The sequence below is a fragment of the Elephantulus edwardii genome, unplaced genomic scaffold (assembly GCF_000299155.1).
Source record: "Elephantulus edwardii isolate Elephantulus edwardi_28Jun2011 unplaced genomic scaffold, EleEdw1.0 scaffold00237, whole genome shotgun sequence".
NCBI classification, from domain to species: Eukaryota; Metazoa; Chordata; class Mammalia; order Macroscelidea; family Macroscelididae; genus Elephantulus; species Elephantulus edwardii.
In genome coordinates, this window is record NW_006399987.1 from 1638195 (window position 1) to 1653524 (window position 15330).

Here is a 15330-nt window from a genome sequence, read left to right on the forward strand (position 1 = left end):
TCCTGCACCGTTTACAGCCTCTGAAAATCCCCTGAGGGATCAACTATGAGTCTTTTCCAACACCATGGCACAGAACCACTCCCAATTTTTGTGGAATTCCACTACCACATCTTTCTCCCACAGAGCGCCTGGTGAGTTCAGGCCACTGGCCTTGCAGCCAGCAGCTGGCCACTTAACCGCTGCACCACCAAGGCTCCTCTCCATGGGTCAAGCTCCATGATTAGCTTTACTGGGCAGGAGGGAAGCAAACGAGAAAGTCTCAGCTAAGCAACCCTGAGTAAGCATTGCTCAAGGCTATGCATTCTTGGATCGTCTTGGAAGCCACACAGACGTCCATGTGACTCTGGACTTCCGCTCCTCTCAAAGGAGCCTGGGGGCAGTCCTGAGATGGCCCTTGTTGGCCTTGGGATCTCGCTTGGCCAGCAATGCAGGGAACATCCGGGGCTTCAGCCATTCATGCCCCAGCACAGAGGCAGGAAGATATCGGGGTACTCAAGAGTTTTAGGGTTCTCTGGGAAGATCCGGGTTTATCCGGAGGCACCTGTGCACATCTGGACACACACGTGACTCGTCAGGTACATGTGTGCACATCAGCGTGTATCCAAGTGGATGCCAATGGGCATCAGTGGACAGGGGCACGCGTGTGTGTCTGTGCACGGTCACCGAGATCTCTGCTCAGAAGTTTCCAGAGGCATCACAGGCATTCCTTTCCCCCTCTACTCTGTGTACAATCTGGGAGCCCACAAGTCAATCTGCATAACAACTCTATATATCTTTACGCGGCATACATCTGTGCCGATTTGCTACTATCCTTAACCATCTGTGCCCATGTTCCTAAGTGCTTCAGTCCACAGACTGCTCTGCCACAGCCTGCCAAACCTGTGTGCCCATCACACCTCTCCATAAATAGCCCATGTCCATCTGCGCGCTACTCTCGACAGCCATGGAGCCATGTGTGTGTCCACACAGACACACCACACACACACACACGCACACACACACACAGAGCACACATCTGCGTGCCGTCAGGAACACCCATGTCCTACCCTGTGTAATTCTCCATCTGCGCCCCCCGCCCGTATCTGCGAACATTACACCGCTCACAGAAAGAACTGGCATCTGTGGACACTCTGTCAGCCGCCCTGTGAGGTCTCCCTGACCGACTCATTAGCATTGCAGTCAGTTCTGAAATATTCCTGCACAATTTATGCTTTGCTAATAAGCCCGGTGGCCGGCTGAGGTCACCTGGCACTTACAAGGGCTAATGGAGCCCGCCTCGGCCGGTGGGGCTGGGGAATCCTGGCCTCCTGCAGTTGCTGGACAGTGCATTCACCAGATGAGTGACTTCTTCTTCCTTCTCGCTGCACCAAATGCCCCAGTCAGTGCCTGTCTTTGAGCCCCTGGAGCCCCTACCTCCCCCTGGCCTCACACTCAGGGCTGCCCGGCCACATCTGCCTTTCTACCAAAGGCTGCATCGTTCTCAAGGATGTTACACTGAGGATTGCATCATGTGGTCTGTCTTTATGCTAAGGCTGAATCACCATTTAGTCATAACGCTGAAGACCACGATCCGAGGCTGGGCATTATACAGAGGGCTGGCTTCATGACTAGAAAGTAAAATGTGAGAAGCAACCTTTCCCCCCACCCCCTGCCTTGGTAATGCCTCTGTGCAGAGTGGAATGGGACATTCAGGGATAGATTTAATAAGTGACCCTACGGGTCCTGGGGGGATTACAGAGATGACGGGGGAAGTGGGGAGGCTGGAGTCACATGCCACGGAAGGGAGGTCACAGAGCAGAAAGTAGGCCAAGGGTTGGAACGCAATCCTCCTGATTTGCCATCACTGAAGAGACTGGGGAGAAGCAGAACGTGTGGCAGGTGGGGTAGAGGGGTTCACTAGTCCCTCCTGGAGGTGGTGGAACCTTTCACACCTCTTCAGCACCTGCCACAAACCCAGGCCAAGGCATACCTCAATGCAGCCCTGAGGGGATGCTTTGCTAGCAGGCACAAGCTTTAACAACAGACAGGAGCCACACTATGCCAGACCCCAGCACATGCTGCATCTTCAGATGTGCTCCACATGCCCCATTACGCCTGGGCACACTTAGATATGCCTCCTTGCTCAGCCATTCCTCCCACGAGACACCCTCTGACCCACCTCGCCATGCCCATGGCTCAGACACGCCTGGTTACCATCAGGTTCCCTTCCCCAAAGGAATATCCCTGCCATGCTGATATGCCCTGACACGTTCAAGCACACTGATGCGCCCTGACATGCAGGGGGAGCCTTTAACACTTGCTCACATGCCCTAGCACGCTCCAGGGGGCAGGCAGGTCTCCAGTTCTGCCCGGGTCTACACGTCCGTGGCCACCTTGCCCTTCCAGATGGATTGATGGGGCAGTGGAGAGAGGAGGTTATAAATTAAACATTGAGACACCATCTGAGCACAGAGCTCAGCCATCCACCCCATTGGCTGGTTTCCTCCCAGAAGGCTGTGGGACCGCGGGGTGGGGGAGAGGGCAAGGGAAGTGGCTCGCTTAATTAATTAGTCCTAATTGAGAGATCTTTGTAAATATCCTTTCATTGAAGGACACGATCCCATCAGTTTCCTGGGAATTTGCCTCCTCGATTTGTCTCCGGCCCCTGAGTATTGCAGAAAATGACAAGAAAAAGAAAGAGCACTCCAAAGGCTGCTTGAACCTCGGCTGTGCTTCTGATTAATGACAGCAGCACCAAGGGACAGGCAGGGGGTTCAGAGACCTGCCCAGTGGCGGGCAGAGAGATGGAGAGATACGCATGCACAGAGAGAAATGGGGGGAAACGGGAAGACAGGGTGGGAGGCAGAACAGCAGGCAACAGGAGAGGTTAAGAGACACAAGCTGAAAGGCAGAAACAGACAGACAGACAGAAGCACAGAGATAGGCAAGCTCTGAAGGAGATGCAGAAGCACAGAGACTAGCACCAAAACTTCATGACAGAGACACCAGAAGTAGAGACAGATGGACGGATGGCTGGGCAGACAGACCTCCCTCTGCCTTTCCCACCTCATTCTGGCCTCCTCATCTCTGGGGCAAACCATCCGCTGCAGTAGCAGCAACAATCAAGCCTGATTCCTCTTTGGCCCCGCAACCCTCCCTTCCCTCTCCCTCCCCCAATCACTCCTGCAATCATCTCCCTTGTTCAAAATGAGCTTCTGCAGCTGCAGCCCAGACAGCTGTTCCATCTTAGAGCCAGCACTGGGTCCTGATGGCTGGGTCCTAGAGGGACGCCCTCTTAGGTGGCAGGGGAAAGCGGAAATGGAGGGTGGAAGGCAGGGTGCCTGGAGCTTTCATGCCCCCAGTCTCAGTGCCCATCCAAGGTCCCCCAATCCCAGAAGTACCAGGATCCAGACCTTCTCAGGAGCTGTCCAGAGCTTTTACCGATCTGGCTCATCCATCCCTCACTGAATCCTTCCTACCACCAAGCCTGCCTTTGTCCTGTTTCTACAGCCCTCTCAGGTTATCTAGTCCCCCAGCCTCTCATCAGCATCCTGGTCTGTGCTACAGCAATATGGAGACAGAGCCCTAGACGTAGGCACAGCTGAAGACAACATAGAGACAGAAACACAGGAGGAAGAGACAGACACCAAAGAGATGCAAAGAGACAGGCAACAAGAGAGACACAAATAAAGACCAGATAAAACCAATACAGGCACAGAGAGAGACAGAGACAAAACAGGATGTCAGAGACACAGAGAGGCAGAACACCAAGACACAAGCAGAGAGAAGCCCAGTATTCATTCAGCAACCACTGTGTTGTGGATGCAGTTAAGATATAGAAAAAGGAATAAACATAGTTGATGAGGCCCAGGTGGGAAAGAAAAATAGTTAATCTTAAAAAGGCAGTTAAAATCCAGAGGCACCATGGATGCCCTTGTCCTCCCTACGCCCACGCCCGGCCTCAGTTTCTCTCTATCTTGGTCTCCTTAGGCTGCTGACGAGAGAACTTCCCGCCCACACACAAACACACTGACCCTACACCATGCCCTCTCCGAGTGCCCGGGCCTCCCCCAGCTGCCTGCTTTTTCTTCCATGCCCAGCTTCACTGCCACTCCCTGCTGGAACTTCACAAAAGGCATCGACACTGGGGGCTGGAGGTGAAAGGGATGCTGGGGCCTTGAAAGACATCAACAATGGGCAGGAAACAGAGCTTCCCTCTAGAAGAGGAGACAGCCAGTTTTAGCCTCGCTCAATCAAGTATTCTCTGCAGCCCACCCAGACCATGTTGCCAAAGAGCATGGCGCTGCCGCTGTCCGTGGTGCTGATCCTGTGGGCAAACGCCACCTCCAAGCCACCTCTGGATGTTGGCGTTGACTTTGAGATGGAGTGAGTCCAGGGAGGTGGTCAGCGACACCAGATGGTCCAAAACTCCTCCCTACATCACCAGAGTGAGAAAGATAATACCTGTCTCCTATCCCAACACCTTCACACACTCTGTTCTCTTAGTCTCTCTCCTATCTCACTTCCTTTGCTTTTGCCAAGGTCCCTGGGTGGCACAAACGATTTTTTTGCTTGACTACTAATCTAAAGGTTGGCAGTTTGAACCTATCCAGCAGGGCTTAAGATCAAAGAGAAAAAAAAATCACCACACCCTGTGAAGTTCTAGCCTGTAACACACGGGCTTGTTATGAGTCAGAATTGATTCCATAACACCGGGCTGGGCTTTTCTCTGCCTCCTTCTTCATGTTGCAGATCAAATACCAACCCCTCCAGGAAGCCTTTCCTGACCACCTGCCCTCTCCGTTAAATGCTCTCATCCCTCCACATCTTTTCTTTGATGGCCTTTAGCAAATTGTCATTGTATAGATCCATTTTCACGATTATATGCTCATTCTGTCTCCCTGGGAAGCTTCATGAGGGAAGGCACTGTGTCTTGTCTATTCAGTGCAGCAGTCTTAGCTCCCAGCACTGGACCCGGCTCACGGAGGGCACTCAGTGACCACTCAGTGGGGGGGGGGGGAGCTCTGCTCTAATCTTTGGTGCCACACCCGTTATGTGAATTTGACAGCATGCACAACCACAGGAGAGAGAGAGTGCGAGAGAGAGCGCAATTCAAATGGTGAAGGGTTCAGAAACAGGGAAATTTTTTAAAAACTAAAAATAGGTGGTTCTGGACCACAGGAGAAGTCTCATGGGCACAGAAACGCTCATTAAGACTCAACGGTGTCATTAAGAAGAAGGGGCAGAGGTCTTGCAGGAAGGAACTGCCACCGTTTAGGAAATTCCTCCTGCTTGAAAGGGGGAAAGGGCTCCGGCACCTGTGTCTGAAGGAAGACGTGCTCCTCACCAAGAGGCCGGGCCTCTCTGGTGGTTTGAATCTACCATTTACTCCATGGGAGAAAGATGAGCGATGATCTCCTTCTATTTTCAGTCTCAGAAACCCAACGGAGGGTCAACCATGAGTCAGTTCTGATGTGATGGCTGTGAGAGGAAGGAGAGAAGAATGTCTGGGTGGGGTACAAATGGTTCAGAGTTCAACTGCGGGCCCTGAATTTAACAAAGGTTCAGCCGGAACCACTTCAGAAGCTGGGCCTGGACATCCACAAGGTGACACGGCCTTAAAAACCCCATGGAGCCTTCCTGCTCGGCACACACGGGATCACCATGAGTTTAAATCAATTTAACAGCAGCTAACAATAACAACAGAAGGGGAAGAAGCTAGGCATGAGTAAGAGGGACAAAATCCCTGCTCACAGAGTCCTTTCATTGCACTGGTGGTAAACAAATTGCCAAGGATGAGCATTGGACTGAAAAAAGAAGAGGCTCATGGTATAGGGCGTGGTTGCTTTAGTGGGTGGGATCATGAAGAGAGACATCCTCAAGACGGGAACATTTGGCTGGGTCAAAAATGACAAGAAGAACTGGCTAGAAGGTCTGGGTGTTGAGGGGTGTCCTGGAGGATAGGAAAGCAAGTGGTTTCAGACATGAGAAGAGCATTCGGCGATGGGAGAGCAGTACAAGATCAGAGATGCAGGCAGCTAGGGTCTTGGAATAATAATAATAACAGCTATTGTTGTTGTTAGCTGCGACTGAGTTGGCCTCTAATTCACAGTGACTCCATACACAATGACATAAAGAAATGCTTTCAAATTCTACAACATTTCTGGGACTGGCTGGACCACTGTTATCCATTGAGTTTTCAAAAATAATTCACTAGGACATTCTTCTTAGTCTGGGATCTCCAATGAAGCCCATTCACTGTCACCATAACAACACGCCAGCCCCCACTGACACACAGATTTCATTATGGACAAGGTGCAATGGCCAGGAATTGAACTTGAGGCTCCTGCTTGGAAGGGGGGGATCCTACCACTGAACCACCACATTGGTGTTGAGTACAGTTGATTCTGACTCATAGCAGCCTGATGGAGGAGAAAGAATTGCCCTGGGTTTTCCTAGGCAGATGCTCTTTAGAGGAGTAGATTTCCAGGTCTTTTCTTTCACACTAAGAGGTGGGTTCAAACCATGCTGGTCTTCCCAGGAAGCTCTGGTTTGTGAAGGTGGCACAGGATAGGGCAGGGCTCACATCTGTTGTTCATAGGGTCTCCATGAGTGGTACACAACTCAAAGACACCTAAGAGCAATGGGTGGCATAGGGAGTTCTGGTAGATAAGTGGTAAGAAACTGAACTGCAGTCCCAAAGCCGTGCAGTTCGAATCCACCAGCTGCTTTGGGGGATAAGGATGGGCAATCTCCTCTCCTAAGATTTCCTGCTTCTGAAAACCCACTGAAGAGGCAGCTGAGAGATGGTTCTGACTCAAGCACAGTAAGAGTTTAATGTGAGTTCCACTGTTATCTTCATTTTATGGATGAAGATGCTAAGGCTCAGTTGGGCTCAGAGCAAAAAAGTTAGATTTGGTCCAAGTGAGGTCGACAGAAGTTCAAAAGAGGCAGGTTTCAAACTCACGGTCTAGAAGAATTATTTGAATAATCAGGTCTCTCGAAAAATGTTAATGGACAATTCTATCGTCCTTTCCCACTCTCTACACCTTTCCAAAGTCTCTCAGCTCACCAACATAAGTGAAAAATGTAGGACTTTTCACGACATATTAATAAGAAATTACAAGTCAGCCCAGACTTGCTTTGATTTCTGTGTATTCTGTGTCAGAGATTGTAAATGTGAAAAGACCCTTTGATTCTGTAAGAAGGTGCTGTGGGGTTGAGAGAGGAACAAATTCTATCCACAACTAGAAGCAGGGTCTTTGATGGGGTGGGGAAATGTGACATTGTTCACTAGAGATCAGGAAGTAGCCACAGATAGACCTAGGCTCGCCTTGCTCTTTGAGTAACCCACCCCTGCTCTCTGACCACCGGGATGGTTCACACAGCTGAAACATATTTATTGGTTCTACTTTCTTTCTGTTTTGAATGCTCTTGTTCCCTTCATGACAGCAGCATTCAGGAGGCCAAAACATGTGATGCAATAGGGAAAGCGGTTCTCAAGGCCTTCTCCAAAGTGCTAACGAGCAAGGATGGGATTTCACTTTAACGACTAAGGCACACCTGATCCAAGCCACGGTATTTTGAATTGCTTCATATGAATGTGAAAGTTGGACAATGAATAAGGAAGATTGAAGAATTGAAGTCTTTGAATTGCGGTGTTGGCAAAAAGTTTTAAATAACCAATGGACTACCAAAAAACCCAAATAAATCTATCTCGGAGGAAGTGCAACCAGAGTGCTCCTCAGAGGCAAGGATGGTGAGACTTTGTCACATATGGGTCAGAGAAAGCGAGGAAGACCCTCAACAGGATGGACTGAGCGTCAACGGGTTTGAGCGTCATGGAGATTGAGAGGATGTGGCAAGACCAGGCAAGGGTTTGATCTGTCATTCCTAGAGTTGCCGTGAGTCATAGTCGCCCCAACGGCCCCCAACAACAGCAAGGACCTAGCCACTTCCTTCACAACCTTAATTCTCAGTTTCAGCATCAGCATCACCACTTTCAGGAAACCTCTGTCACACCCCCTGGCTGGTGTCGGTGCTCCTCTGTGCTGTCACTGCAACATGGAAATGTGTCATCACCACACACGCCGTGTCATGTCACACGTGCTGTTAGTAAGACTCTGATCTCTAGCTGAAGTTAGGGACCGTGTTCATTTTCCTATCCTGTAGTACAGAGTCCCTGGGTAGTGCAAGCACAGAGCTATTAAGTGAAAGGTTGGCCATTCAAATCAACTCAACACAACTTTCTCCTCAGGATCTTCTCAGTACAAGTTCCTTGCACCATAAATGTTTTCTCACACCTCAACATGCTTGAGCAGAAGCTAGAAGTCCACACTTAGAAGGAGGTTTATTTGCTAGGTGTGGGTCAAATTCAGAACACACCTGCTTCTCTCCTCCTGATCCCACCGTGGTCCAGCCCATCATTGCTCACATGAACCAAGGCATCAGCCTCCTCCACCTCCTAGTCTCTCAGGTTCTGCCATAACCTACCATCTTCCCTTCCTCCCAAAAGAGTGGGAAGAAAATTGTCAACACTTGAGTCTTGTTTCTCTTGGTTGAGGATCCCACATAACATCTCTTTTATTCATCGCTCTACTCACTTAGCAAATATGTATAACAGTCAACAAAAATCTTTTTAAAACATCCCTGTCTTGACGGGTCTGACATTTGAGGGGGAAGACTCAGACAAAAAAAAAATCAATTGAATATTTAGGATCTATTGTTGTTGTTGTTGTTGTTGTTGTTGTTGTTGTTAAGTGCCGTCAAGTCATAGGTGACTCATAGCGACCCTATGAACGAAAGTCCTATACACCTATATAACTTCCGTCCTTTCTCCAGATTAATAGGGTTTCTGGAGGCAAGCTATTATGGAAGTGGATGCCACTCCTGCTTTCAAGCTTGTTTTAATCGGGGAGCTCCACCAAACACTGTCCACCATGCATGACCATCTCGCATTTGACTCATCAGTGTCACGGTGTTCAGCTTCACAGCAACCACGAGTTACCTCTGTAGAGCAAGTTGACATTCCAGGATTACACAACCTAGAAGAATGTTTCACCAAAAACAATTAAAGGCAGGCCTGAGAGCCGCGGACAGAAAGCCATGCTCCCAAGCCAAAGGTGGGTGACTCTACTCAGCGGCCCTCAGGCCTGCCTTTAATTTAGGATCTATTAGGAGGTTAAAAATGTCTTGGGGGTGGGGGGAAATAAATCATAAAAGGAGATAAGGAGTAAATGGGGAATGACCGTTTAAATCCGGAGTCCTACAAGGTCTTCATACATGGTGCAGCTCCTGTCATTTCTCCACCCTCATCTCCTCCTATACGTTCCCTTGCTCCTTCTCCTCCAGCAACACTGGCCTCCTCCTTGTTCCTCAAACATGCCAAGCATATGCTCACCACAGGGCCTTTGCACTTGCTGATATTCCTTATTCTTGGAACTCTGTTCCTCACAAAAAATCCACAGGGCCTCTCCCTCATTTCCTTCAGGTCTTTACTCCAACCTTCAGTAGTTTGACTACCCAAACTAAAATAATCCCCATCACTCTCCATCACCCTTATTGTCTTAAATGTCTTTATAGTACATCTCATGAGGTGACACCTTGTACATTTATCTGTATACTCATTTAGGGAGCTCTGGTGGCTTAGTGGTGAGGAGTTATGTTGACAACCCAAAAGCAGGTGGTTTGAATCCACCAGTTGCTCTGCACGAGGAGGTTGGGCAATCTCCTGTGCAATTTATTGCCTCTGAAAACCCACTGGACTATCAACTATGAGTTGGAACCGACTCAATAGTACATAACAACAACGACCACAATATCATATACTTATTTATCATTCCTCATCCCATGTGGTGCCGGAGAAGAGTATTGAATAGGCCATGGATTGCCAGGAGAACAAACAGGTTCATCCTGGAGAGGGTGAGACCAGGTTGCTCCTCGGAGGCAAGGATTCTAAAGCTTCGTCTGACATACTTTGGACATGTTGCAAGGAGGGGGGTTGCCAGGAGAACAAACAGGTTCATCCTGGAGAGGGTGAGACCAGGTTGCTCCTCAGAGGCAAGGATTCTGAAGCTTCGTCTGACATACTTTGGACATGTTGCAAGGAGGGACCGGTTGTTGGAGAAGGACGTTATGATTGGGAGGGTGGAGGGACAGCACAGGAGAGGAAGACCCTCTATGAGGTTGATTGATTCAGTGACTGGGGTAATCGGGATGGGTGTGTCAGAGACTGCGATTGGCACAGGACAAAGCAGGGTTTAGGGCTGTTGTACATAGGGTCGCTATGAGTCGCAAGCAACTCGATGGCACATAACAACAACATCCCATGCCCTCACATGTCAGTTTCACTAGGACAAAGATTTTTCTGCCTGTTTTGTTCACTGCTACACCCTTGGTGAACAGAATAATTTCTTGCACATATTAGATATTCAAGAAATATACATTGAATAAATGAGTGAATGAATGGAGGTGCCCTCTCCAGGAAGTCTTGTTGCTCAGGTAGTAGGAGGGAGCACAGAGTGGGGCGTTTCAGGTTGATCACAAACTTGGCCACTCCTCCCCTCCAAGAGAACCCTGGTGGCTTAGTGGGAAGGAGTTGTACTTTCAACCCAAAGGCGAGCTGTTTAAATCCACAAGCTGCTCCATGGAAGAAAGATGGGCCATCTCCTCTTGTGCAATTTGTAGCCTCTGAAAACCAACTATGAGTTGGTCCTGCCTCAACACCAACAAACTCCATCTGAATTGTGGTAAGACCATATCTTTCCTCCTCGTTGAGGTCAAGCATGGCCATGTGACTTGCCTTGACCAATGGAGTGTGACCAACATGAACAGGTGTCATAGGCAGGGAGAAGCTTGAAGGGCCAGTGGGTTAATTATGGTGCTTCCCTCCCTTTTTCTTATCACAATGGAGCCCCCATCTTCCTGGGTCCCTGAGCAGCTACCATGGACAGAGCCCCCTTCTCCTGCCTTCTCTCTCTCCACTGTCAACAACAGAGACTTGGTGCAAATGAGGAATAAACCTGAGCTGTGTTAAGCCCCTGGGACTTGAGGTTGCTCCTGACCACAGTGAAATCCAGCCTTTCTTGGCTGCTACAGAGGCCATGGGACACGTCCCCCAGAAAACCATCCAAAAAAGGATTCTGAGTTCTGGTTCTTCATGAGAGCATCCTCAAAAAGCCTAGCCTTTTGATGATGGTAGTTTAGTCTCTCCTCTAAGAAAAAAAAATAAAAAATCCCTCCCAAAACTAGAACACCCCTTCCCCACCGTTTTTACCTCCCACCTCATCCTTGGGTGGGAAGAGGGTGGGCAATGACATAACTTACAAGATGCAGGCAACTCACTCCAGGCCCCATGATGGTGGCAGCTGCTGGAACGGAGCTGACAGCTCTTCGTCTGGTTCTGGATTTATGATCCCCAGGTGAGGAGCCACTCTGTGAGGGCTCCCATCCTGCAGGGATGGTTTATGGTGGGGAGCGAGCCAAAGATATTAGTGGTGGCGGCTTCCTCCCCTCTCCTGTTGAGGCATAGTCTGTAACCACAGGAAAACTGAGCTGGGTCTCTGGATTGAGTTGGGGGGAGCATTAGGGCAAGCTCAGAGGGTCTGGGTTCATGCCCATCATCAGCCTGGGGTCCTTTATAATGCCAATTATAAAAGACAGTAGCAAGGGAGCTCTGGTGGCCTAGTGGCAAGAAGCTGCACTGCAATCCCAGAAGTACATGGTTTGAATCCACCAGATGCTCTGCTGGAGAATGAGGGGCAATTTCCTCCTGTACCAGTCAGATCTGATTTGATGGTACACACACACACACACACACACACACACACACACACACACACTAAAATTGGGAGGGGGGAAGACAGTAGCACCCAATCTTCTGCCTCAGGGATTCGGAGAATTCACACTATTTACGTGTCTGTGTTTCTCAACCTTCCTATGTTAACACTACATTTTCTTCTAACTCCTCCTTACCGAACACCTACTATGTACCAACTCACTCCATGCATTCACCCGAGCTAGGGAGCACGGACCCATCACAGGAAGTGGTGCTGTTCACCCAAAGCTGCAGCCTTTTGGATGTCTGAATCCACCATTGGCCCTGCAGGAGAAAGATGTGGGATTTTTGTGGAAATCACTCCTGTGTGGTTTACAGCCTTGGAAACATGGTGCAAAGTCAGTTCCCACACACTGGCAATAAGTGGTAAGTTCTGAGTAATCCTCAGGAAGGCGAGGTTATTGAACGAGACCCTTGGCGAAGCTTTATTCTAGGACGACCACAGACTTGGCTGAAATGGTGAATAATACAGTTCTCCCTACTGAACCCTTACTGTGCACCCAGCCGGTCATTTCTATTTGAAGGTGGAATCCGTGAAGCCTTGTGAAGATGTGATTATTGATTCAGGCATATGACAAATGTTTATTGTAGGCATCAGGCTTTCAGATTAAATGGTGAGTGAAACGCAGACATACATACTTATTAGTAGTATAGTCTATGAGGACCTCTGTTCTCCTTGATTAATGAGGAAAACAGGAGCCCTTCTGGCAGAGCAGTTAAAGTATGTGGATGTTAATGGCTAAGTTGGATTTTTGAGCCCATCAGCTGATCAACAGGAGAAAGAGGTAAGGAGGTGTCTGTCTACTTCGATGAAGACGTAAAGCCTTGGGAATCCTTCATGGAAGCCCCCACTTTGTTCTGTGGGGTCACTCTGAGCAGCATCCACCAGACAGCAGAGGGTGACCGATGAGGAAAAAGAGTTTCAAGAGATGAAATCATTCCCCCAAGATCACACAGCCAGTGAACAGCGGAGGCAGAATTCAAGCCCACGTCTGTCTGAATCAAAGTCTTGCCACTGACTGAGCGTCTAGCATGTCAGGACTGAGTTACGGGTTTCAAGAATAGACATGCTCGGTGTAGAGAAGACACGCAAGCCACGTAAGCGTTCTGTTGGATAAGTTAAACAGCTGCAAGGATGGATGGAAAGATTCGATGGAGAGACCAAAGGTGAATAATGAACGGAACAGTGGTCAGAGATAAGAGGGAAAACTGATGGATGATGATGGAAGAAAAGATGAGACAGGGTGGGCACTGGATGGCTGGATAGGGGAATGGAGCATGGGGGAACAGACGGATGGACGGGTGTAGAGACAGGGGAATGCATGGGGGGCTGGATGGTAGATCTGCCACCTACAACAGCTTTGTGAGCTGGGGATTATCACTCCCATTTTACAGATCATTCTATGTCCCAGTCCTTTGGCATCTCACCCACACAAGGTCCTTTTTGTCAAAGCATGGTGAGGTTTCAGATTAGCTGTCAGCAGACGATTTCAGGGAAGCACTGGATCACTGTGCTCTTGGCTAGAGATACACCAAAGTGGCTCTCAGGTCTGTATGTGTGTGTACACATATAACATATACACATGCTCCGGGCAAACACAGTACTCACAAGGCAGGCACACACACATCCAAAGATACACACGTGTACATCCACACGAAGACATATCTATTCATTCTTCTATGCACACACAAAATGCTACACATACATGTACACATGTTTGCACAGAAAGACAAGCAAATATAAAATTATAACCTGTGAAATCACGCTAGATCATAATGCCCAAGTTCCTCAGGTGGACACTGTCTATTTGCACACACACACACACAAATGTCATGCACATAACACATACACAGTTATAGACTCACACTCTTTCAATGACGGGTAGAGAGGAATCAAGATTCAGCTTTCAAGAAGACATTCTCCTCTCTCACAAGGCAAAGCAAGTGTGCCAAGCCAAAGACACACTTGTTTAGACTCACACGTCATATACACACACACACACACAATCACACCAGGCTGCAGACACAAGCTCAGATCCACAGGCACCCAAACAGGCTCGCTCAGGAGGCCCACCCTCACCCATTCCAGGGCACAGTCTCTCACACAGGGACCCCACGAAGGCTGTGCATAGTCTTTCTCTTCCTACCTCACACTCGCATCCCCCCCCCTTAGACTTGTACAGAAACACATGTAGATGGGCAAACAAGGATAAACCCAAACCCTCTTAGTGTGAGGAAAGACACAGACACCATAGCATACATGGACTTCAGGTCTGCAAATCCAGCCTGGAAGCCCTCACCTGGGCCAAGTCCAATGCCACCCACACATAGGCCTCAGGACAGACCCCGGGAAACAGTGGATGAACACACACACACACACACACACACACACACACACACACACACACACATTTTTGCCTACATCCCTTGGGAACGAAGTCCTCTTTCCTTACAGCAAGGGGAGGGATAGAAGTGGTGTGACAGCCATGGGATGTTAAAGGAGTGGGGATGGGGGTTAAAATGGCAAAGTTGGGGAAATCCCCGCGCAGAAGAGCGCAACCACATCCATGCGCGATCCAGGGGAGTGGGAGGAGTTCCGATTAAAAAAAAAAAAGATTGATGAGGGAGAGGAGCTAGCGGGGGGCGGGGACAGCGGGGAGGGGCGGGGCTGGCGGCGCAGAGGGAAGTTTGCTGGGAGGACGCCCCCTCCCAGGCTCCCCTCGCCATTAACCCAATCCAGCTGCGCTGCCCAGACCGTGAAGGCGGGAGGGCGACGGCTATGGAGGGGCTGGGGTTGGGGGGCAGTCAAACGGGGTGCGTCCAGAGACAGCCCCAGCTCCGGCCTGAGACCCGTGTGCCTCCAGGGAGGGCGAGTTAGGGGAGCAAAATTGAGCATCCACCGAGGAGGGGAATCGTGCAGGGTTATGGGGGGGGTGCGTGGGGCGAGACAGGAGAGGGGGAACGAGAGACCCCAAGTCAGAGACGACAGCGCAACAGAGATAGAGACGCGGGCAGAAATACGAGAGAGGAACAAATGGGAAAGAGAGCGCGAGGCAGAGAAGTCTCCCCCAGAGACCCGAGCGCGCAGAACCCCCGATGGGGCCCCCCGCTCGGGACCTCCTCACTCAGAGGCGGGTCCTGCAGGCCCCGTCCCCCCCTTTCGGCCAGTGTCCCCCGGCCCCGGGTCAGGTCCGCAGCCCCTGCCGCCTCCGCTCCGGGCGGGCGCCAGCGAGACCAGTAACCAGGCGCCTATGGCACCGGAGCGCCCGGGGGTCCTGGCGTCCGCGCCCCGGGTGCGTGCGGGGAAGTTGAGGCAGGGCGGGGAGCGGGGGCGCGACTGCGGCGCGGGCACCACGCCCCCCCGGGAGCGCCCCCGGCGCGGCGGCCACTCACGATTTTCTCGGAGGAGCCGGCGCGGGACACGGTGCCGTTAAGCCCCACGAGCGAGGGCAGCGTCTGCGACATCCAGTTGGTGACCATGGCCATGGTGCTGAGCACCGCGCCGATCTTGAGCA

The 15330-nt window shown here is 50.3% G+C and overlaps 1 protein-coding gene across 1 annotated transcript in view; it reads right to left on the reverse strand.

The window, feature by feature from the left end:
- Window positions 1-15330, reverse strand: part of OLFM2 (olfactomedin 2) — a 110964-nt gene that overhangs the window by 56077 nt on the left and 39557 nt on the right. The window contains exon 4 of the mRNA XM_006898832.1: window positions 15209-15322. Within this exon, the coding sequence (XP_006898894.1) occupies window positions 15209-15322 (114 nt within the window). The remainder of the gene's footprint in view (window positions 1-15208; window positions 15323-15330) is intronic.